Source organism: Spermophilus citellus (assembly GCF_964194105.1).
Source record: "Spermophilus citellus genome assembly, chromosome: 10".
Taxonomy (NCBI): Eukaryota; Metazoa; Chordata; class Mammalia; order Rodentia; family Sciuridae; genus Spermophilus; species Spermophilus citellus.
The window spans coordinates 5,652,179-5,676,563 of NC_138197.1; the positions used below are offsets into that span (position 1 = coordinate 5,652,179).

At 48.3% G+C, this 24,385-nt stretch overlaps 1 protein-coding gene across 1 annotated transcript; it reads right to left on the bottom strand.

The window, feature by feature from the left end:
* Positions 1–226: 226 nt before the first annotated feature.
* On the bottom strand, positions 227–24,169 carry LOC308658555 (transcription factor 7-like 2; the record flags this gene model as incomplete). The annotated part of the gene is made up of 10 exons (XM_081311314.1): positions 23,246–24,169; positions 20,859–20,961; positions 18,745–18,831; positions 13,781–13,906; positions 13,090–13,249; positions 12,591–12,698; positions 7,984–8,032; positions 7,349–7,399; positions 6,002–6,074; positions 227–647 (listed from the first exon to the last, which is right to left on the bottom strand). Exons 1-10 carry the CDS (start codon positions 23,469–23,471, stop codon positions 227–229), a joined length of 1,404 nt encoding a protein of 467 aa, XP_081167440.1. The 5' UTR covers positions 23,472–24,169.
* Positions 24,170–24,385: the final 216 nt, after the last annotated feature.

Sequence of the window (24,385 nt, forward strand, 5' to 3'; positions counted from 1 at the left end):
AATTGTTGATAAAAATTTTGGTAGAATCATGAGGTTCTTCTCTCATCTACATATTTAAAAGGAGAAATTGAAATAAGAATGGGTCAAATATTGACCAATGAACTCGATAAACATCAACTCATGTAGCCACGTGGCACAAAATTAAGAGTACAAAACAAAAGCTTTCCGGTGGGGGGAGGCAAACCAAGGACCGGAGGGACACTCACACCAGGCGGGACATCGAGAGCTATTCTAAAGACTTGGTGACGAGGGACAGCGGCTGGGGCTGCGTCCTGGCCAGCGCGCTGTGGGAGTGTAAGGAAGACGTCGACGGCTGTGCGAGCGAGGAGGGGGTGAGGGGTGGCTGCAGGGCGGCAGGTGGCAGGTCCAGGGCCCCGTTGGGACAGAGGGCGGAGGCCTTGCCGTGGGTGGCCTCGGCCAGCAGGAGCGCAGGCTGCGGGGGCATCATGGCCAGGTGGGCCAGGGGGTCGGGCTTCAGGGACAGCGAGAGCGGCTGGGTCTGCTCAGTCTGTGCCTTGGCGTCGGGGGGAGGGGAGCCCAGCGGGTGCGGGGAGGGGGGCGGCGAGTCTAGTAAGCTTCCATCTGAAGAGGGTGGGCTGAGGCAGCTGCCTCCACCTTGTATGTAGCGAACGCACTTTTTTTTTCTCCTAGAAACAGGGGAGAGAGTCATCTGTGAATAACAGGCAAAGATGCCAAGGGACAGTTCATCTAATGCTAGCGGCCAGGGTACATTGGCTAGCTGATACCCTGCAGCATGGCACTCCCGGTGCCAGGCTGCCCGGCTCCCTTGACCACATGGCCCTCTCTAGGTCTGCTCTGACACATAGGACACTCGGGAGGATGCCCTACCTGCCCGCCCACCCGAGGTCCCACCCCTGCCCAGCTAGAAGTGAGCAGACTGCAGGGGTCACCTTCGTAGGGTGGCACCGATTTGCCAAAATGGCTTCATCCAAACCGATATTAACAGAAACGCTTATTTCTCCCTGGGCTTAGACGTTCCTTCACTTTCCCACCACATTTCCTTGCCCTCCCTCCCCAAATCCCACCACTACCACCCCCAGCCCCCAATGGTGTATGTGTGTGTCTAAAAAGAGAAAGACAGAGCTCCCTCCCCAGCCGCCTCTTATCAATGAGACTCTCAGAATGCTGACTGTTGAGCCCACATAGCTGAAGGCAGCACTAGCAAGAGGCTTAAAGGTTTAACACACCACCACCGTGAGGCTGCGGGCGCCCAGAGAGCTTTCGGGCTTGTCTGTTAAGAACCACACCAAATCAAGAGAGGTCAGAATCAGGTGAAGGGAGGGGGAACGAAAATAAAACAAAATAAACTAAAAAAAAAAAAAAAAAAGAAAAGAAAACCAAAAACAAAACAAACGAAACCAAAAGAAAAAAAAAAACTGGAAAGAAAACCACCAAAAACAGGTAGAAGAGGAAAAACAAAGGTGGGGGAGGGGCGAGAATAAGAAAAACAGAAAATGATCCAAAGGAACAAGAATAACTGGTTGTATGGCCTGCAGGTTGTGGATTAAATTAAGATTCAAACTTGATTTTTTAAAAAATTTTCATTGATCATTTTTTTTGAAGATTTGGGGCTTCCCCTCCCCCACCCCCTGGTGGAAAGGTTGGAAGGACAGACTGTGAGGATGGGATGGAGGGGCATCATGGCCTTGACAAAATGCTGAGGCCAGGAAGTGGAGGGCGCAGCACAAGCCAGTCACAGAGGAGTGACCACCAAGAAGAAGTGCCAGGGAATCACAGCAGGGACCTTCCTGGGGCTGGGGTCCTCATGTCTGAACCACAAAGACACTCTACCCTGCACCAAAACCGGAATCTCCCCTCTCCACTGCCTGTTTATGGAAGGAATAGGAATGTGAATTTCAGAGCCCTTCTTGCTTATCATCAAAGGATGAAGTCAGGGAAAATCAACCGAGAGATTGGACTTCAAAGCCTCTCCCACCCTTAATCCCAGTCTGATGGGATCACACTTGGTAGGAAAGGTGATCCTGGGATCAACCCACTGATGCTATAAATATAATGCAGATACAGGATGTGCGCACGCTCATCCAAGGACCCTTCAATATGCAGTCAGAACCAGGGCCCCAACACTCCACCTGAAAAGAAGGGTGTGAGCACCTGGCCAAGATGCTGCCCACTTGAAGGCGACCCCTGCTAGACAGTGTCACTGGCCTTTGAGTCAGGGGTGTACTGAGATCCTCCTCTGCTCTGAGCCCCACGCTTGTCAGTGCATGGGGCGTGGACTCCACAAGATAGCAGGGAAGGGAAGGAGAGGAGGGCGGAAGGGAGCACGCTCGGTCCTGCCAGCCTCATAGAGGCTGAGACCCATTCGGGGCTGGTGGCTCGAGTCTGTCTGTTCCCACTGGGTCAGAAGGAACTCTGGGGGAGCAGGGGCAGCCCCCTCTCACCCTCAGTTTGGTGAAGTTCCTTTTTCTCCCTGGGATAGACTGGCACAGACTACAGGATTCTGCTCCCATCCCAGGAACCAAGGTAAACAATCAAGCCTCTCCATTTTAAACCATCTTAGCCTGCAGATCCAAACATGCTCAGAAACTAAGATGTCCATGCATTTTTAAAATGGGGGGAGGGGGAAGAGGGGGCGGGGAAAGGCATATGCAAAACTGAGAAAGCAATGGGGGAAATGAGAGCGGAGAGGACAGGTGAAGGAAAGGAGGGGAGACCATTAGACAAGGGGTGGCATCAAGCAGCATTCCAGGCTCTCTCAGGGTAGAGTGAAGAGCAACTTGGTGGGCTCAAAACAGAGGCTGGTTAGGGTGTTCCTGAGTGAACTCAGGAGCCCTGCTTGGCAGAGGACTCAGGGCCTTCCTCGCCCCTCCCGCCCTCCTGATGACATGAAGGTTCCAATCCGGGGGATGCATGGGGCACTCTGAACATGGGACACGAAGACGATGGTGACAGAGCGATGCTCCCAACAGGGCTGAGGGAAAGGCAGCCAGACACACGTGTCAGGAAATGCCTCGGTTTGCAACTGCTTTTCTCTGTCCCCCCACCACCCCCTTTTCTTAAAAGCACATTTTGTCCTATTGATATTCCCATCAAGCCACATGTGGTCATGGCCAAGTTAAAAGGAAGAGTTGGGCAGGGGAAGAGGGACAGGTTACTACTTGTATAAAACCCCAACTCCTACCCACCCGTCTAGGCATCTCCATCCATTTCTAGCGTCTTCCATATTTACTCCAAAAGGAAACTACTGACTCTTTCTGATCCTGTTTTGAAATAATACCCTCAAAAAAGATAGGAATGACTTTTTTCAATATATTTAAGGTATGAACTCATGTCCCCCCAAAAAATAGCTGCTGGAAATGTTCTAAGGGGGCTGAGGCAGGAAGAATATCTGGGGAGAGGGCCTGTCAAACTGCTCTTATGACCACGGCCCCTCAGCATCCACAGCCATATCGACAGCCCCAAACCTGCGTGTGGGAAACCACACTGTAAAACATGGGACAGCTAGCTACAAAGGCTTGAGCCACAAAGGATGGCAGTCTTTTTTTTTTTTTTTTTTTGGTAAAAATATCAAGAAAATTCTGGTCTCTGAGGAAATATTCCATCCTGGCTTTCAGCAAGCGTGGGCTGGATGAGGACAGGATATCTGTCCAGGTCAATGTTAGTAGTAGTTAGTAGTAACTTGTAGAAGGGCGGGGGGGGAGCCAAATCTAACATGCAGCAACTACTTCTGAAACAAAAACACAAACAAAAGGTGGGGGGGGCTATAAACCCCTCCCCCATGAACAGTATAAACCAACAGGCACACGAGCCACCCTCACTGTAAGGCCCAGTGAGCCGTGTCCACTGCTCAGGAGGGACGCTCCCACCAGCCAGTGATTTGCCACCACACCGTGTCTCAGGGCGGTTCCCACGGCCAAGGATCCCCCTGCTTGGCAGGTGTCCAGTGTTGACAGACCCACTGCCTCCATAGGGTCAGCAGGGGCCCCGTCTTCCCTGGCTCATCCTGATGATACACCTATAATCTCTCATCACAGAACTCCTTCCTGTGCTCCAGAGAAGACCCCAGAGATGTGCTGAAAGGACGCTTGCCATCTATCTCTGTGAGAGCTGCTAGCTCTGAGTACCAGGGCCTTCCTCTCCTGCTAGGACTCCATCTAAGGTCCCAAGTCCCTACTCATGACACCTGCATCACTCCTGCCTTGGGCCCTTTCTCCCTCATCATCTTTTGGGTCAGCTCGAGGCACACTTCACCCCTCTCTCAGTACTGGCATCAGAGAAGGGGGTCAGAGACACAGCAGACTCGTCGGCATGCACGTGATGGGATGAACATCTGTTCTAACGTCTAGACATGGAGCACATGGCAGAGGCATGGAGGAGAGGGACACGTGACAAGGAGGCACTACAAACAGGGACGCATGTTGGGGTGTTGAGATACCTACCATTATAATATTCCAAATTCAAAGACTGCTTGTATCAGAACAAAGAAACAACAAATTTAACCAAAGGTGGTCATTAAAGGAAAGGAAAGGAGACAGGAACTAGTTGGTAGCCCTCCACCAAGAAGAAGTACCTACACCTTCCCTGAGATTACAGGTGGGGTGGGAACCTGCCGGTGGAACATGGGACGTGATTTGGACGCTTCTGGGCTGCTCTGATTCATTTAGGAACCACTGCTACATGGTGGACAGGTATGCATACATTTTAACGCTGCGGCTCTGTGCAGCGGGCAGCTGCAGGCCTCGCTGCCCACAGCCCCTCAGCTGTGCATGCCGTTCAATGCCATGCTTCTTTTTTAGCACTGTAAAACAATGTCAGCTACACAAGCTCCTCTGGACAGAAATATGTGGTTTTAAAACACAAAACAACAAAGGGGAGATGGGGATAAAAAGGAAGAGTGGGGGAAAAGGCTGTCCAATTCCCAAGGGCACAGGGATGCTCTCGCTGCCACATTTAACTGGTCCAAATTTGGGAACTGCTGGCTCTCTACACTCAGGACACAGGCAACCGAGGCACTCATTAGGCCAGACCAGTCCAGGACACTGGCTTGCAAAGGACAAGTCTCAGAGCCTGTCAGGGTTTGTCAAGGCTGTGGTTTCAGTCCTGCCACAAGGGACACGTTATTTGGAAGAGCAGAGGACAAAGAGAGGAGGAGAAAGTGGAGACAGGAAACAGCATGAAATTAGCAAGAAAATTTTGAAGAATGAGGATCATTAGTCATTGATGCCAGTGGGGGAAGTAGATGGGAAGGAGGTCAAAATAAATTGTCACACTAAGGTACCAGAAGGACAGAGTTATTTGATTTTCCCAAAGGCCTCGCAGTGGTAATATACCTGCATGGTTTGCACCATAAAGTCTGTTGGTCAAGCCCGAACAGTGCCCGACACTTCTTTGGAGTATTTGCATCTGTTAGCATAAGGTAAACACAAAAAATACAACACAATGGTGGGTCGTGCTCAGTCGGATGTGAGATCTCAGCTACAGCTTATTGTCTTCTACAGCACCTTGGCTCTATATGATAATCGTCCCTCACCAAGGGCATGAAAGGAAAGGACTTCTATGAGTCAAATGAAAAAAAAAAATCAAATAAAACAATTAAACACACACACACACAAAACAACAACCAGAAACCAAAAAACAACAATAAAAAATAAATAAAAATAGAGAGAGAAGAGGAGGGGAGCAGGTGACGTCATTGGCAGAATTCTACCTAGGCCAGGATGAGGATCCTGGGCTGTCACAAGGGGGTTGGCAGGCAACGTTCCCTGGGGGAGGGCGTGCTGGGGTCTGCAGTCGCTGACCCGAGGAGGCACACGTGATGCTGTTTTACAGTGGCATTTTGGCTAGCAGCAGCGGGAGAACAAGCACATCCCTCATGGAGCCCATACACTTGGCAGTGTCCCACTCCCTAGTGTCTCCTACGATCCACACACAGAGCTATGAAGCAACAGGCCAGAGAAGGGGGAAGGATGGAAGAGACCAGCTGCAAACCAGCACAGCGAATCTGGGAGACTATACACACCTGCAAGGGCCGCACCAGTTATTCTGTTGATCAAGGCCAAAGCGCGCTCGGCATTTCTTAGGAGCGCTCAGGTCTGAATGAGTTCAAGAAAGGAGCGAGCAGAGGAGGAGGACATGGGAGAAAGGGAGAGAGAGAGGGAGAGAGAGAGAGAGAAGAGGGAGGGAAGGGAAGGGAAAGGAGGGGGAGAGAGAGATACAAATAAGAAAAAAATAAAAATAAAAAAGGGAATAAATCAATGACCTGGTAACTAATGGCAAAATATTGACTTTCGTTTTTTAACTTTCTTTACTTAAAAAAAAAAAAAAAGGTAAAAATCACATTCTTATTCAACTTGTGAAATTAGCTGTTGCAAATAAAGCTGCAGTATCCCTTCTTTAAGGACTGTGTCTCAGATTCGGTTTGAGCTGCCAAAGGGAAGTTAGGCCTTGGAGAACTCACTCGTTCAATTATTTTTTTCCTTATTATTTTAGTTCTGTTTTTCCTTTTTTTTTCCTCTCAATTTTCTTTTCTTTTTTTTTTTTTTAAGAAGAAAATAAATCGAAGGAGGGAATTAAGTTGTAACATGCTTTTTTCTTCTCGGAGGACAACAGTTTAAAAAAGAAAAAAAAAACTACAAATAATAAAAAGAACAGAACAAAACAAAACAGAAAGAAATAAAGAAAGAAAAGGGTCATGGTCTTAGGATATTGCAGCTTTTGGAATGTTCATCTTTTCTTTTTAATCTCTTTTCGTTAATATTGAGAGAGAAACAGAATGAGGTCAACAGGCTGTGTGGATGAGCCATTAAGGGTTAGTTAGAAGCTCACAGCAGCATTGAAGCAGGCAATGGTCAGTAAAATGCTAGTGGATTTGCAAATTATAAGCAGAAAAGCAAAAGGGAAGAAAAATAAAATAAAATAAATAAAAAAGCAAAGGAAAAAAATAATCATACTGCGGATGCATGCTTGTGGGAGAAAACTTAGTGGGAGCCATGAAAAAAATGCCATTAGATTAAGGAGGTTTATTACTGAATTCCTTCCATATTTTTTTTTTCTCTTTACCAGTCTCTTTTAAAGAAATACTGCATATTCAATTTGCACAGTTAGTTCAGCTCTAAATCACTGTCATTGCTGCTTAAACAACTGTTATGGAAAAAATAAATAAACAAAACAGAAGTTAAATTAAATTCAAAAAAACAACAAAAGCAACTGGAAAAAAAAATCTACCAAAACATACGAAACCATGTAGATGGTCATTTTAAAGGATGTTCAAATGTCATACGTGTTTAATGTTAATAAAACTATAATGGCAAGAAAAATTAAAAAACAGTTTATCAACTATTTTAATGACTCAAAATGACATTAGCACCTGTAATCGGAGGAAGTGAAAGGCAAGGATTTAGGAAACATTCGCTGTGTTCTGAAAAAAAAAAAGAACAAATTATACAAAGCCTTCAAGAATTTTGTTTGTTTGTTTGTAAAAGCCTGGTCTTCTCCCAGGGACCTCTGAGATTGCCTATGCAGTATTTCTAATTCCATCTAGAGAATGACAAACCTCCTTAATTTAAAATGGGTGCAATTTACCACTGTAAAGGCATGCATGGGAACATTCAGGAACAGCCCAGTTAAGACCCCCGCACTCACACCCCTCCTACTCCCCTAGCCCCTCCTCATCCCTCCTCAGACACATACAAAATAAGCAGACTGCCTAAATCCCCGCAGAGGCATGCCTGCCACTTACTCTCCAGTTACAGGCTTTGCAGTTATTTAAAAACACATTCCACTAGAATTACAATGTGCTTTTTCATGCAACAATGGATGTTACTAGCTTTAAAAGGGCAGTCATGAAGCAATTAATTAAAATGCATAAACAAAAAGGCTGCCTAAGATGCCCCACCCCATGTCCTGGCCTTGAATTTCTCCTGCCTCCCCCAGATGGAAGCCTGGCATAAGAGTGGCCCTCCAGCTACCGCTTCCTCCTCCGTCCTGAGTATCCTGACTTACCATTGGTCTCTCCTGGCTGCTTGTCCCTTTTCCTCTTCTTCTTCTTCCCCTAGATGAACAGATGAAACACAGTGGCTTAGTTCAAGAGAGGCAGGAGGAAGGCGTCTGGGCTCCCCTGGAAGAAGGCAGAGGGGGCACCCTCTTGCCATCTCCACCCTCACCTGTCCCCTGGAGTCTGTCCAACCTCCCACCCCTTTCACCCCAATGCCCTTGAGCTCTGATTCCAGCCAGAGGGATACGCGCTTCCTGGAGTAGAGGAGGGATGAGTGGGTGGTGGAGCATGGCAGAGATACCTCTGCTCATCTCAGACCTGAGCCAGGGCATCTGATTCCACAAAAGGGATCATTCAGAAAGGAGCAGATTGCTAGACACTCTCCGTGATAGGCTGGGCAGAGAGCTGCCCTCCCCCATTCTGAATCCAGAAGGACAGCTATAGTGGGCACTTCCTGGGCACAGGTTGAAGAGACTGGGTGGTAGGTGGGACAGGGCCTGGAGTTATTGCTGGGTAGACATCCACAGAGAAGGCAAGTTCCCCCATTAGCCTGTCTTATACAGAGGCTCCCTGGCTTCTGGCTTATGATGGGGTGGGCACTCCAAGAAACTCATCATAAGTTAAAAATGTGGCTAAGTCTAAGTGCATCTGATCACCTCCCTCCTGAGCCCTGGAGCTCAGGTCCAGCCTACCTCAGATGTGCTCAACACCTGCAACAGCCTACAGCTGTCTCCAATCATCTGACTCAAGCCCACCATCATAATAAAGCACTGAATATCACGTCTTTACTGAAAGTAGAAAACAGAATGGTTGTACGGGTGTGTCTTCACAGGACAAGAAGCTGAAAAATCCTAAGTCAAACCAGCCGGGTAAAGAGGATGGTGAACACTGCCTGGTGACAGTGGCCAGCACCCAGTGGGCACAGTGACTCCTTTAACCCTCATGACAACCTACACACCAGGCATCACTGCCATTCCAATTTTACAGACTTTTCTCAAGTGGCACAGCAAGACGGAGGGCCAGCCTGGAAACTCAGGAGTCTCATCACCCCAACCCTCGACTCAGGGCTCTGCTGCCCACTACATAACAATACTGGCCCTGCATGGAAGCCCTTGCTAGAAGACCAACAACGATGGACTGCATGGAGCCATCCATATCTCCAGCCTGGGCCTCCCTGGAATCCTGGCAGCCTGCTAGGGTGGCTGTGGAACTGGAGATAATTCTGTGGGCCAATGTCTGAAGCTCATTCCCCCGTCCCTGGACTGCCCTAACCCTGTCCATGAGTTGGCTGCTGGACAGGAACTGCACTCCAGTGGCCTTACATCCTGGGTGCTCCATAATACCTAAACGCTACCTTTGCGTAAAGTTTCTCACGAATGGTGACACAGTCAAAGAGAAAAGAACAATAATGGACAGGAACTGAGAGTGGGTTAGGCACTGCAGGAACCTCCAGAGAGAGAGGCCATGGGGCTCTGCTCCATCCGAGAGCTGAGAGCACTGTTTTGAGAAGGTAGCTCTATTCTCCTGGGGCACAGGGCCTGTGCCACTGGGGAAATATGTTTTGGCTTCTGATCAGCACTTCTGTTTAAGCATGTTATGTTCCTTGGTGTATGATTATAAAACAAAAACAAAAAAACAACCGAGAATGAAGTGAAGTACAAGGTGGTTGTCTGGGATCCAGTAGCTGGGTCTAGTTTCAATTAACGTAGAAAGGTTTCACCTTGAAGGGGTGTTAGCATCTGCACCCCCAGGCCTTTGCTTTAGTACCCACTTCCCATTCCAATGCCCCACAAAAAATTCTAAAGGCACCGTGTCCACCTCTGACCCCGGGGAGCTATCTGTGCAGGGTGCATGATTGAGATCTATGATGAGGAAATTGGGATTCAGATGACAGGGACATAATTAATAGGAAAGGGACATGAGGAAGCTAACACACACTGTTTAGTCTTGAAGGACCTTGCTCAATGAAGAAAGGAAAGAAAAGGCCCAACATAAGGCATAAGAAAGAGGAAACTGGTGAGCAAATGGCAAAGGATTATCTCCTTAACCTAACGTCAAAGAGGCGGGAAGAAATCCATGTTCTGATATGAAGCTGGGGTGAGGCATTACTATGGCACTAAGTTATTTCTTCTTCTATTCTAGAGAATGGACCAAGCCTGGGCATCCAAACCTGACTGCGTTTCACTCAATTATTTTTTCCTAAGATAGCAATAAAAAGATTCCGTCACTCCTTGGATGACATCAGGGCTGTGGAAGGGGCAAGCTCAGAAGGCATTTTTCAGAACTGTTAGGACTTTTCAGGGACAAAAGTAATTTGCAAAAACTCCTAGTGCAAGGGAGCTAAAGAAGAAAAGTTCCCAGCAGCCCCAAATCCTCATGACCTTCGATTCCGCACTTTTTGCCCCTTGACTATTCCCCAGGTGTGGAAGAAGACAGAGACAGAGTGTATCCACGCTCCTCACATCAGGAACCTGACAGCACCTCAAGGAAGACACATGGCCCTAAACCCCGACCTTCTCCCAAACCTCTTCAAGTTCCCTAGGAGCTCCCAATCACACTAAGCCACATTCCGAATGTGGAACTGAGCAGAAGTCACATCAAGTGACTTTGGGACCTTCTAAAACCTAGGAAGCACATCACAGAAAGTCTTGGGGAACACTCTAAGTGACTCCCAGAAAGTCCAACACACCATTCTTATGAAGCTATCACAAAACTGAACTTATCCTTTTGTGGAGAGTTCACCATGCAAAACTCCAGGGGGCACCACTGCCACAGACCCTGATATAAACAGCACAACCTTGAACTGCAGAGTCTGGCCTGCACAGCTGTACAAGAAGCCCTACTGTGACCCTGAAGTCCAGCAGGGCCATGGTATCTGTAGAAAAGCCGAATTCCACTGGATGGTACCATTCTAGATTACTCCAAGAATTGGGTGTGCAACAAGTAGAAGCTGTGGATAACTCTAATGACTTCTGACCTGCAACCAGGAGAGTAGCTGTCCTGAAACCGCATGGCTGTGCGCAGGCTGTGGACGCTGCCTGCTGCTGCCCGCTCCACCTGGGGGTCAGGCGGGGTGACAGCAAGCCTGCGGGAAGCATTCACTTTCTCATCCTCTTCCTTTCAGCTCCAGAAGAAAGGCTTCCCCTTGGCACACATGCTGAGGGCGCACGCAGAGGTCCCGGGCCGTCACCCTATGCCCACCCAAAGGTGACAAGGGCTCTCGGCGGAGCAGCCATGTCATCCAAGCAGTACTCCTCCTTCCTGCTTCAACCCCATCAGGAATGCAGGCTGGTGCTGTGCTGCCAGCTATGGCCAGTGGGAGACAGAGGGAGACGGGCAGGGGTGTGGCAGTTAATCCCAGTGGTCTCCCTTCTCCAAGGTCTACACAGCAAGGAGCAGATGAGCAAGAACGTGCTTAAAGGTGTAAGAATATCGAGGGTGGAAACTTGAGATAGGTGGCCAGGACAAGCAGAAAGCCGCCTGCACTCAGGGCCGGGCGGTCACGCGCATGTTCATGGTTTCCTTGGTGGACGCCAACCAAATTCTCAGAGCCAATGTGTTGGGCCGGATTCCGAATCCCCACAACATGGCATGCGTGGTAAGGCTCTATCACCAATGAGTCAATGACCTCAGAGAGCTTCCTGACCCTGGGTGACGCCAAGTGGAGAGCACAGACTGGTCCACAACCCCCACAAAACGGGAGGGAAGGTGCTGCCGTCAAGATGGTTTGGTCCCCCTCAGAGTGGACAGCAAATCATTATGGAAGGAAAAAAGCATCACACAAAGTGACGGCATATAGGGGGAGAGAGCCCAGACCATGGGCCACTAGGGAAGATGTATGGGTTGGGATGATGGTGACAGCGACAATCTCCAGAGGACAGTAAGCCTTCAGGAGAGGAATTGGGGTGTTGATGCCATCAGTAAAATGATCCTCCAACTAGGGTGTTCCCCAAAAGCTCAGAGAGGAAATGAGGCAAATCCTGCAGCCACCAGAGTCTAGGAACACACCATTTCCTCTATCCTGGCAAGGGTGACTTCCACTGGCTACCTTCAGGGATGTTCCCATCATGCCCCTCTCTGGGTGAGGCAGGCTTCCTACTTCTAGTACACCATGGTGTAAGGCCACTGTTTCTTTTTCCTTCAGGCTGCAGGCCCTGCTGAGACCTGTGAGGAGTGAAACTCTCCCCCCCACCCCCTAGGGTCTGCCCTAGAAAGCCACACCACGGAGGGCTGCCAAGGAACCCCCTCTGGGGCACCCTCTGAATGAGCCCAGTGGTCTCCTTTCTCCAAGGTCTACACACTCATCCAAGAGGCTCACCTCTCTAACAAGTGGTCCAGGAGGTGTGCAGAACCCCCAGTGGATCCCAGGGGTCCTGAGCTAGGTCACCAGACACCAGCTTCCTCGTTTTTTATGAAGAAAGACAGCATGTGGCCACAGCTAGACTAGAAGCCAAGACACACACCTCCAGTGACCAGGCCAGATGGTAACGGTCCCAGAAGCGGGCAGGATAAACAGTCCTAAAGCCAGATTCAAGCTGACAAGTGATGATTCCCTGCCCACTGGACACAGAACACGTCTCTAGGGAAAGTGTCCTATGGCAAATGATCCACCTACATAGTTATTCCGCGCGGACCAGCCAGGGTACAGCTGCATGTGAAGCTGTCGCTCCTTCCGGGCCAGCTCGTAGTACTTCGCCTGCTCTTCTCTGGACAGTGCATGCCACTGGAGGGGACACAGGGTGGGACAGAGAAAGACATGCACAAACATCATCAACCACACCATGGCCGATAAAGGACTGACACTTCCTTGGGAGGCGAGTATGTCCAGAGATGGCCTCAGGTACAGTCACAGAGAGTCGGCCAGACACAGCCAGCACTCACAGGAGTGTTCAGACAAAGCATTGTCTACATCCATCTAACCGGTCTCCCTCTCTGGGGTGGGGACGCCTGAATGTGGTGATAACTCTCTGAATGTCATTCTATGCGGAATGCCTGGGCCTGCCTCAGTGGAGCCCACTGAAGACTTCAAAATGGAGCTGGGAGACAGGGTTCCCACTCACTGGGGCCTCGACGTGTCCACTCCTCCCCCTCGTCCCCACGACGGGGCCGCCTACCCTGCGCCCGAGGATCTGGTTGATGGCCGCGCTCTCCTTCAACGTGCACTCGGCCACGACCTTTGCTCTCATTTCCTTCATATACAACATGAATGCATTGAGGGGCTTCTTTATGTGGGGCTTCTTCTTCTCTTCCTCTTTTTTGGAGTCCTGGTGCTTTCTGGATACAGACAAAGTAGACACAGAGCCCAGTAAACAACCACATGGTCCAACTTCCCTCCAGAGCGCGCTGCCCCGACTCCTCACACCCGAGCCTCGCTGTCTCCAATAAAAGGCACACTTCCACTTTCGGTCTCTTCCACCTGGAAAATGGAGCAAAAAATAGCCAGGGGAGGGGCTGGGGCAAGATTCTGTAATCACTGCGAGTTTCACAAACAGACCACTTTCCCGAGGCGTGGGAAGCAGCCCGCACGGCCCCGCCTCCGTAGCTTGCAGAACAAAGCTCCAAATGTCCCACTTCGGGGTGAGAGGGCAGGGAAGTGGCTACAGATCCCAAGCCATCCAAACACACACAAAACAGAGCTCTGTGCTGACCCACAGGGGTATGAGGGGTGAAGCCCACCACGGTACGACTTCTCTCTCTTCATGGGGAGCCCACACAGGCCAGGTGGCTTGGGGGCTGTACACGAAGCATCCGCCACCAACCACTAGACACTGTGGCCACAGAAGAGCAACAGCAAGGGACACTTAGGAGCTGTGGAGGGAGCCGACGTCACTCTGGGAGGATTCCTGTTTGACCGTTGGTGTGACTATGGCCGGATGGGGAATGCCGGTGGTGTGCAGAGTGTGATGTGGTGGGACCATATGGGGAGGGAACCTAGAAGACAGGAAGCTGTGTAAATCGTCAGAATCAAAATGAATGAATGAGGAGGGATGTGTACACACAAATTTTTTTAAAAAGAGAAAAAAAAAAAACAACCCAGCACGTAACATGCACATGAAAGCCACCCATGGCATATGAAACCTGTCAGCGTTAATTAGTGATAAATTAAACATAATGATTCTCATAATGTCATTAAAGCCAATCTTCCCCTTCATTATTGCTACTGACATGAGACATTATGATTTTTAACATCTTTAGCAAAAGACAAATCCAACTGATGTACTTGGGCGGAAAGGCGGGCTTGGGCTACCTGCTGGAAATGGCATGTCCATTTGTTTTTGAGACATTATTAGTGGCATCTAAGAAGACAGTTTCCTAAGTCCTAGTCTGCTGTAGAATGAAAGGTGAACTCTTTTGTTGTATATTGACAGCTAAATAAAATATTAACGTGGTTGAAATATACATACATTTCTGACAATGCTATGCAGGCCTCATTAGGCCTCATTCTGTTGATAGAGTGCAATGAAATTTTTATTTTTCTTTTGTTGCTATGCCCCTCATTTAACAGGAATGGGAGAGAGTGAGGGAGAAAGATAGGGAAACATTCAAATGTTTTCTGTTTGGCTCCCGTAAGTTATGGACGCAAGATGTTTGTATCATTTCACAGAAAGGTGAGACACACAGACAGACAGACAGACAGACACACACACACACACACACACACACACGTAGTTTTCAGTACTGACTGCCCTTTCTCCTCTCAAAAGTACAATTCCTAAGTCATCTTTACTTACTATGTGGTCTGTACACAATTAAAAAGCCTCTTCTGCAACAATCAAAATTATAAAGACGAAAGTCTGTGTTTTCTTCTCTAATACTATTCATTTCTGAGAAAGACTCTGAAACACATTTTAGTCCCTGAATTACCATTTCCCAACCAAGCAAATGAGACAGGACATGAAGAGTGGATTTCAAGGCACTTGGGGCCCATCTGTAGAGTGACAACTGGACAGGACAAATGGTTTGTGAGCGTTCCTGACATGCTTGAGTGCAAGAAGCCCTCCTTCCCCCACCTTCAGGGCAGCACACATTGTAGACAAAAGCAGGGCGCAGGGCGGACAGGGCAGATCCCCAGAAGGTAACAAAATGGCAGCTCCTGCTCCACCCGCTGAGGCCATGCCAGTCAGGGACAGGGAGGCTGTCCAGATGAGGGGGAGCCCAGACCTTGGCAATGGTTGCTTTCCAACGAAAGCACTACCCAAGGAGTAATAACCTCCTCCTTCAGAAAGCCAACTCTTGTGTGAACTAGAGGTCCTTCACCATGACACTTACTTAGAAAGAGCCTTTATTTACAAAGTTCCTCCCATAGGTGGATCAGAGCTAGTTTCCATTTAGTCAAAATGGAATGTTAATCTGACAAATGTTAAATGATAAGAAAAACTAAAAATTAAACAGCATCTACCCAGATCAACAGACATATAGACACCAATGACAGTGGTGATTTTTGCAGGGGCCCCAGAGCCACTGTGGACACTTGACTCAGAAAATCCACCCTGAGACGGTCCACTTCTGGAGCTGCCTTTACAAATTCAAACTAATGCTGAAGTTTGGTAACAATGATGTGATTGTTTTATGTATTTATTTATTTTTAATCGTTTTATTAGTGCATCAGAGCCATACATAATAGTAGTGTTCATTTTGACATAATCATGCATGCATGGGATGAAATTTGCTCTACTTGACTATTTCAATAGGATTAACTAAGAACTTTTAGGGTATGGGGGTGGACAAAAGGGGTAGGTGGGGTGAAGAGACAATCCACCTCTAACACCTTCCCCTCAAAAATTTATAAAAGGGAAAGCAAGCTCTTGGGAGGTATTTGGGCTTCCAAGTTACTCCCTGCTCCTTCCCACTGTTGGAAGTGCTCCTGTGTTCCTGGAGGCCCTTTGGGTGAAGGGGTGAGTGGAGTGGCAGCTTTTACTGTGAGTTCTAAAGGCCTGACATGCCTGAAAACCAAACGTTCCCTTCCTATAGAATACATGCACACACACGAGGGAGTGAATACTAGTGTGTGTATATGTGCGCACACATGCACATACAAACACGCAATACCAGAGGAAGACAGACACCATGATGAGGCCACTTTGGGGTCGGGGCAAATTTTTGGTGCAGACATGAAGAACACACTTCTAAGTTCCTCTTCCTAAACACATATTCAGAGATCTAGAAAGTGTACCATCGAGAAAGAACAACTGCGTGTGGACGTGGATGTGGCCCATGTGCATTCCTTCGCTCAAGAAATCCCCTTCTGCAGACAACTATTTCATGAAATGCAATAAACACCCTAAAAATTCTAAGCAGCTCATTATATACCCCCGTCTGCTTTTATGGCTCCAAGCCAGAATATAATGATGAACCTTAACTTGTTAAAGACAACTAATTTTTGTTTCTGGCTGTCTCAGGGGCTTCTCTCTTACTCACTCTCACTTTACTTCACTGTTGACACGCTTCTGTTAACTGGATGTCATCTGCCGGCCTTGATTTTATGCACAAGCATTGGGATGCATCATCCCGTGCAACACTCCTGCTTTGAGTTGCATTAGGTTTGTCATTATTCTCTCATTTTCCCCCTTGCACTTGTAACATTTCATCTCTTCCTGCCTTATTTTTTGTGAGCCACGGTGCACCCACATTATGGTTTATACATGATCTCGCTCCCTTTGAAGCCGGCAGATTTCAGAGCCCGCTCTCGTCAGGAGGAGAGCCTTGCACCAATTTAGCAGGCTGAGGGCCCGGAGCTCCAACATCTCAATCTAAAGGGGGTCACAGGGTGGCACAAGTGAGTGTCAGCAAGAGCTGTTTAATTGCCAATCTAGGCTTCTCCATGGTGTTTAAAGTATAATGACCCATCACTTAATTCTGAGAAGTCCTGGCCCCGCTGCTGAATAGAATGAATATCAAAGGGTGTTCTGGAACAGGGCAAGCTGCCTACATTTGCTATAACTGCCATAAGTATAATAGACCCATACTTCTGTCACCCCATTATCACAATAATGTATTTAATTTGCTGTATATGCTTTTTAACTAGCTACCTTTCATACGGCCTACCTGGGGAATCGGCCGCTTTCCCGCGCACCTCCAGCCCCTAACCTCTCTCTTCCCACCGCTCCCTTCTTCTCCTCCACCCCCTGCCCACCTATAAATCATCGACTAACCTCCTAATGATAATTCAATCAATAAGCTTAACCCCGATCCCTGTCTTACGACATCACTGCTTTCAACCTCTGGACGCACAGAATAAATAAACACGGAAAACAATGGGGTGCAACGGGAATGCGGGGCAGTGGGGAGGGGAGCTGAGGCTCCCAAGCAGCGCCCCTCCTGGGAGGCTCCGGCGCTGCTCCTGTGCTCTGTGAGGCCACAGTCCCTAACGAGAGTGACGCCTCCCCTCTTGCTGGTCCAAAGAGTCCAAAAAAGCATCTTTCCGCCTAATGCCTATTGGCATGGATTTCGAAACTGCGATGATGTCATCACACGTGGGAAATGATCTTGTTATCATACCCACAGCACAATTACACCCACTACACAGGCTACGGTTGGTTTTTCTCAATGGGTCTGATTCCCATTCTCTCTCCCACCAAAATCCTCTCTTCTGTTCGTAGGAAAAGAGGCATCATGGCCAGGCTTTCTGTCTCTGGTCCTGGTGCCCCATGTTAGCCACTGAGAAGAAGGGAAGGGACTGGGGACAGCATCCTTGCCATGTAATGCATGCTAATTTAATTATATGCCATCATCAAAATGGATTGGTTGTTTCAGCCCATCAGGAAAGTCTAAACCTCCACCGATTTAATTAACTTGACTGAAAATCAGATGAACAGAAAATAAAACTATCATTAGGAGCAATTAGTGACTACTTAAACATACTGCTGCCAACCGGTTTGTAAATAAACTAACAGTCACTGAAAAATTAGCCAGAATTAATTAGAGGAAGGAAAATGAGAACATGGAGATATGTATGTATGTTGTATATATATTTATATGCTTAAATAGAAAGAGGCCTGAATGTATACATGCCCTGGGTCTTTTAAAAAATCTTTCAAGGATTTAGAGCTGCATGGGCCAATATGGTAGCCACCAGCACATGTGGCTACTGAGTACCAGAAATGTGGCCAGGTATACAGACCAGATTATAAAAACTAAATTTGGGGAAAAGAGGTAAAATACCATAAACAGTTGCTGTATGGTGATCACGTTAAACAATATTTCAGCCATACTGTATTGGGATGAATAAAATATATCATTGAGCATCATTTTACTTTAAAAAATATTTTTTTAAATATGACTACCAGAAAACACCCAAGTCACTCGGTGTCTCACACAGCATCTATTGGGCAGTGCTGCTTTGAGCTGGGGGGGGGCAGTGGTGGGGGCTGTTTGCTGGGCTTTCTTGCTGACTCAATCAGAATTTGAGCTTTGAAACAACCGATAATAACCATTCTGCAAAACTCTTTTTTGTACCATAATAAAATGACCTCCACTCCCTCCCTTCTCACTAGTTCAGGACAACAGAGAAAGAAAACTTTAAAAGCTCCACATGCCCCAATTGTTTTATCCTGCCTTCTAAATTTCTGAACATCCACAGCTCCCATTGGCTGAGTCACAAAGATTCGAGCCAGAAAGTCATCACTTCCCCCGGAAGTTCAGGTGATAGCTCCGTGTTTTCTAGGATCGAAGCCTAGTTACACACCTGCTCTGCACATGCACCCACACGGTGGCCGGCCAGGGCACTGGCCTGCAGTCAGTCCTGCAGGGCCCTGGCTCTTGGAACTCACCTGGACATGGAAGCATTGACAGTCAGCGCGGTGGGATAAGGGTGTCTGAATCCTCCTGTCGTGATAGGGTACACTGGTTGACCTTGCCTACAAAGAAGGGGTACACGATGAGAGACTGAAAGTGAGGCTGGGAGTGGGGACAGAAAGAAGAACTGGGGAAAGTTCTCTCTGCACAGTCAGCTTTATTCTCATTTGATCAGAACAAAAATCTTGGGGATTGTACAGCAAGGATCAAAGGGAAGAAACACAGAACAATTTGAATGCCATAAATCTGATAGGAATGGCTAATTAAATTTTATAACCTCTGCTTATGTCAATAGAGACCCTCTCCCCAAGCTGAGACTAGGTGTTTTGTTGTAATAATTAAAGGCGAAGTCTAGCTTCCTTTAATGGAGCCATCACACTAATTGAGGGCTACACATCCAAAGGAAAACAATAATGAATGTAAATTTATACCAAAATAAAGTACAGTGAATCAAAGGACTTCAGTTGCGCTTTGGGCCTCTTTCGGTATTTAGATCTCGGTGAGAAAACATTAAATTAACAGAGCTTAATTTGTAGCCTTTTGTCAAATTAACAAGTGTTGACAAGAGTTACCGGGGGGAGAGTCCCCAAGAAGAATTGTGGGTAACCAATAGACAATCACACCTCATTACAATAATTAAAAAATACAGCAACATGCAAAATAGCATCCTCATGAAAGACACACAACTTTTCCTGACAGAGGGTTGTCTGAGTTGGCTATTCCTTTTTATCTAGCTTTCAATATCTTCCCATCAGCCAAACCAGGCCCAGGATGACTGAGAACTATCAAGGACTGGATCACATCTATTTAAGAAGAAATGGGTCATAATCTCAAAATCACTTCTATTCCAAACAAAAAGAACACAAAACAGAAACTGCGCAAGGGCTGATATTTGGTATAGCTAATACATAATCCAACCTATTTTTAGTGCAGAATCTGTTCAACTAGAGAAATAAAGGGGAACTGGGAGGTGAGTCAGCCCCAAACTTTCTTTAAGGCTACGAATGGCTAGCTCCCTAAGGTCCAAATCTGAGAGTTCTGCCAGGATTTCTTTTACTTTTATTAGTTATTGATGGACCTTTATTTATTTGTTTATATGTGGCACTGAGAATCAAAGCCAGTGCCTCACACATGCTAGGCAAGTGCTCTACCACTGAGCCACAACCCCAGCCCCCAGGATTTCTTTTGGCATTCAACAATTGTCCTATGTTTTCTGAAGAGCAGGAGTTACTGATAAACATGGAGAAACACAACGTACATACAATCACAAGACATGACACACCTGCTCATGCACACTGTACACCACACACACAGCAGGCATGAAAGGCCTTTCTGCTCAGATTCTAAAATATCATGATGTTAGGCTGCAAAGGGCAGGTGAATCACCTCTGCAGTGACAGGGATGAGGGCGGACACTCAGGAGGGCCTTGTGTGACACACTCAGTGCTCCAGTGGCCTGTCCCCATCCTTCACAGTTGGGGGAAATCTCCCAACAGGCCAAGAATCACATGAGCTTCAGCACACAACACTTTCCACTGTCAGATTCTGGAAGTGACGGGAGCAAAGGGGCTAGGGTCACTGGGACTATAAAAGAAGAGCCCCACCCCACCCCTGGATTTCACAACCAGGTTGTTTCTGTTCCCACGCCCTCGCCCCACATTTGACCCCACCCACTGCAGAGAGGACTCAGCCACCCCTCGCCACCCTTCAGAGTTGGGTGAAGCAATACCTAAAAGAGTACTCAGCATGTCACCCCAGTGACTGGACCCCGCAGTTGGAGATGCCACCAGCAGAAGACGACAATCGACTTCAACAGTTGGAAGCCCTAGCAGCCTTCTGCAATTCCAAGTATCTTGAGGGCACCTCGTCCACAGGGCCTTTGGGGACTGTGGGTTCAGAAGGTCAAGTCTCCACATCCCTTTTCTACAAACCTATCTGAAGGGTTCTCATTCTCCTGTGTTCTCATGGAACATCTTCCCCATGGCCTCCCACCAACCCTGTCCTTCTGAAACACACACACACACAGACTAAATAATAAACATGCCCATGTAAGAAACAAAAAGGAAATTAAAAAAATGGAACTCCTTACTGTGGTACTAACCATCCTAGCGGATGGGGGATTTGTCCTACGGTGCCAGGCGATAGCGGGTAATATGGAGATATGTCTGGAGGGTGCGGAGGCCGTGGGATTCCTGAGAGAAGATGCAGTGTTTTAGGTACAGGAGAGGGAGGGGAGGGAGGAGCGAGAGCTAGAGATGGGGACAGGAAAAGGATGCAGAGTGGCATCTCTTCAGAACCCTAGCATGAGGTCATTCATGATTCTGATGGCAAAATGTCACTAGGATTTGTCTCATTTTCTAATAGTCTAAGTTTAAACAATTATCTCATTCTAGAGGGACTGGTATAGTGGCTCAAATCAGATTTAGCAAATGTCACCTTGATCATTTCAGCCTTACATGACTCATGCAATTAAAAAAAAAAAAACATCTAAAGAGCATCGCACATAGCAGGTGAACAAAGTTACACTAACTTTGCCCTCAGAATGGGTCCCTTTGCCCTTTTAATTCTGACGACTTACCTGCGGACAGTTCCTCCTCTGATTTACAGCATCTTTTGAGCTATGGCGAGGAAAGGTTACACTGACTTCTTTTAAAAGAGGTCACCCCTCTAGAATGGCAGCACCTCTATGGAGACAATCAGCTGCAGGAACTACCAGATGCCACTGGTGTCCTGTCCCCAGGAGAGTCAGAACTGAACAGACAGAGCTGCTGGAGGCCTGGCATGCTCAGCTCTGGGCCTTGCTCCTGAGGGGCTGTAGGCCCTCCCAAGGCACACAGGAGTGAGTGCTGAAGGTGGGCACCACAGCACTCTGCCAGGCTGCACAGGAGCACACCCTGCAACCAAGTCCCAGGAAGGGGAGTGCTGGGAGCAACTCTGACAGAGAGCTCCTCTGTACAGTTGAGGTGGGAAACCAAGTGCACAGCATCGCAGAGTCACAACAGAACATGGAAGGGAACGAGCTGTGGGTTCATGGATAAAAACTATTTCATTTTTTTAAAAAAATTCATTCAGGAAGCTTTTAATCTGTAAATGAAGTCTCCCTGGGTGACATTTTCATGCAGACATTGCTTTCTCTCAAACAGATTAGCTGGGCTTGGACCCTACACCGAGCCATTTGCACACTTGAAAGAATGTTCGCAGAAGAAAAGTATACAGTCCACAGACGTTAATCATATGTTTTACGATAACCATTTAAAAGCTATTCCCTGTACTACCATTATTTAAATAAGACGCTGACGCTGCCATTCACTCGCAGAGCCTGGGGCTGGCTGGCAGCCCCCTCCAGCCATGCAAGTACCAGGCTGGTCCTGCACCAGCACAAAGAGGGCTCATAAGGGAGTGGAAACCCGCTCATATGTGGCTTCTTTCAGGGCCAGTAAAGGTCGCCTTGCCGGGCAGCCTTCCTCACCCAACACCAACTGCTCCCTCTGACAAGTGGGGTGGAACCACCATTTTAAACCACTCTTACGATTGGCTGGCTGGGAAAGGAACCCCAGCCTGCAAGCGGCACCCTGGCCTTAGCTGATCTCCCATGGCCACCCCCCTGGGAGCTGTGGCTGCCCGCCCCCGTTGGATCTTGTCCTTGGGAGGGCTCCAAGTAACCCTGCCTCCTTGCCCTCTCCCCTTGGGAGAAAAAAAAAAACAGTCAGCAAGCCAAGTGTGGTGGCGCACGCCTGTAACCCCAGGGACTCGGAGGCTGAGGATGAAAGTTCAAAATCAGCCTCAGCAACTTGGCAAGAGCCTGTATAAACTTAAAAATTTTTTTAAAGGGCTGGGGATGTGGCTGGGGGAGGTTAGGAGCCCCCCTGGGTTCAATCCCAGGTACCAAAAAGAAAAAAAATGTAGTCAGCAACAAGCAGAATGAGGAAAGGGGCTGCTGCCCGGGACCCTACTGCTTGTTCTATGGGAGAATAAGAAACAGATCCTGGATGTGGGTTTTCACATCTGTGAAATGGGCTTGCTAAACACCCACAATACTGCAGGGGAGAAGAGCCCAGCTGAACCAGCAAAGAGAAGGCAGAGCTCCGGGGTCTTCTGAGGCTGTCCATCATGGAGTCTATTGGCCACCAAGAGAACTGGGGCCTACGAGCCCCGCTTCTTCCCTCCCAGAACTGTGAAGGAGGCCAATGCGACTCCCACCCCCACATCTGTTTGGGGCTCTAGTGTTGTTGGAGTTATGACCACTCCTGCATAGAGTCATGTCTATACCTCTGCAAGTGGCCTTGTCCAGCGGGGAGGGCAAACTCATTCCCTCACCAGGCTTTGGCCTCTCTAAGAGCATCCTGTTCAGTTCACAAGAGGGAACCGGGGCCCCTCCACTACCACTCCCACCAGCCCCCTCCCAGCCTCCCAGGTCTGCCACCCCCCCGCCACCCCCGCCTGGTGCTCTGCCCTGGCACGCAGCCGGTGGCCTACCTGTTTTGGGGTCTACGTCAGCTGGTAAGTGTGGCGGCGGGTTTCCCGGGGTGAAGTGTTCATTGCTATAGGTGATAAGAGGCGAGAGCGGGTGGACATGGTGAGGGTGCTGCACCACCGGAACTTTGTTCGACTGCAGGGAGGGAGAGAGCAGAGTGACACGTCGAGCCAAGCCTTCAGAGTAGGGCCCTGCAATGCCCCCAGACCTCAATTTTGTGAGATGCATTCAATTCTGCCTGTCCCCCACTTCCCAGTTCCCCATTGAGCCTGGCATTTAAAATGTCTTCTCCATCCCCACCCAGCACAGAGCCCGAGACTGCACTTTTCCCATCGGCAGGTGGGTCGAAAGTGGGGGCTGTCATCTCCCAGCCCTACTGTGCTCCTACCCACGGGGGAGGAGTCTCCCACTCAGGCCCCCACCACAGGACTCTGCGAGGCAGGCAGGGCTTTGCAGGGACCAGCAAGGAAAGCCTTCATCTACAAGAAAACTGCCAGGACCCAAATGCACCCAGTGAGCCTCCCTATCTGCCTCCCCCTGCCCTTCAGAAGGCGGGCACTCTACAAGCCTTTACAGATCTCAGGGATGAAAATCCCCACTTGGGCTCTGGGTAGGAGTGTGAACTTTACCAGAAAGCTCTAACTGCCCGGCAAGCACCTGCATATTTTATGCAGATTACGCACCACTGATTCATTAGGAGTTTCATTAGGAAGTCATCAGGGACCACTAATAAATTAACTGGATGATGATGAATTGGGCTAATAAAAGGTAGGCATTTTAGAAATGGGCAGCCGGCTCTTGCAAACAAAGTATAAGTATTTTTGTGTGTGGGCAGGGTGGGTCAGAAGAGAGAAAGGGGAAAAAAAGAAAGAAAGAAAAGCATTTAAAGTATGTTTCTAGGTGCATCCTGAAGCTCTCTCTGATGGCTCTCCTCTTCCCCACCCCACGCTAGTCCACTCCCCTCCTCTATGCTACGCTATAACTCAGCCCAGCAAGATCACAAAGAAAAAATTAAGCTGAAACAAGCGAACTACTGGGCCATTTACTGAGAGTAATCCAATTGCAAAAAACCCTATTCCCAATAGAGGATTTTCACTAAAATCCTACAACAGGGACATTTAACCAGATTAGGTACCAGCGAA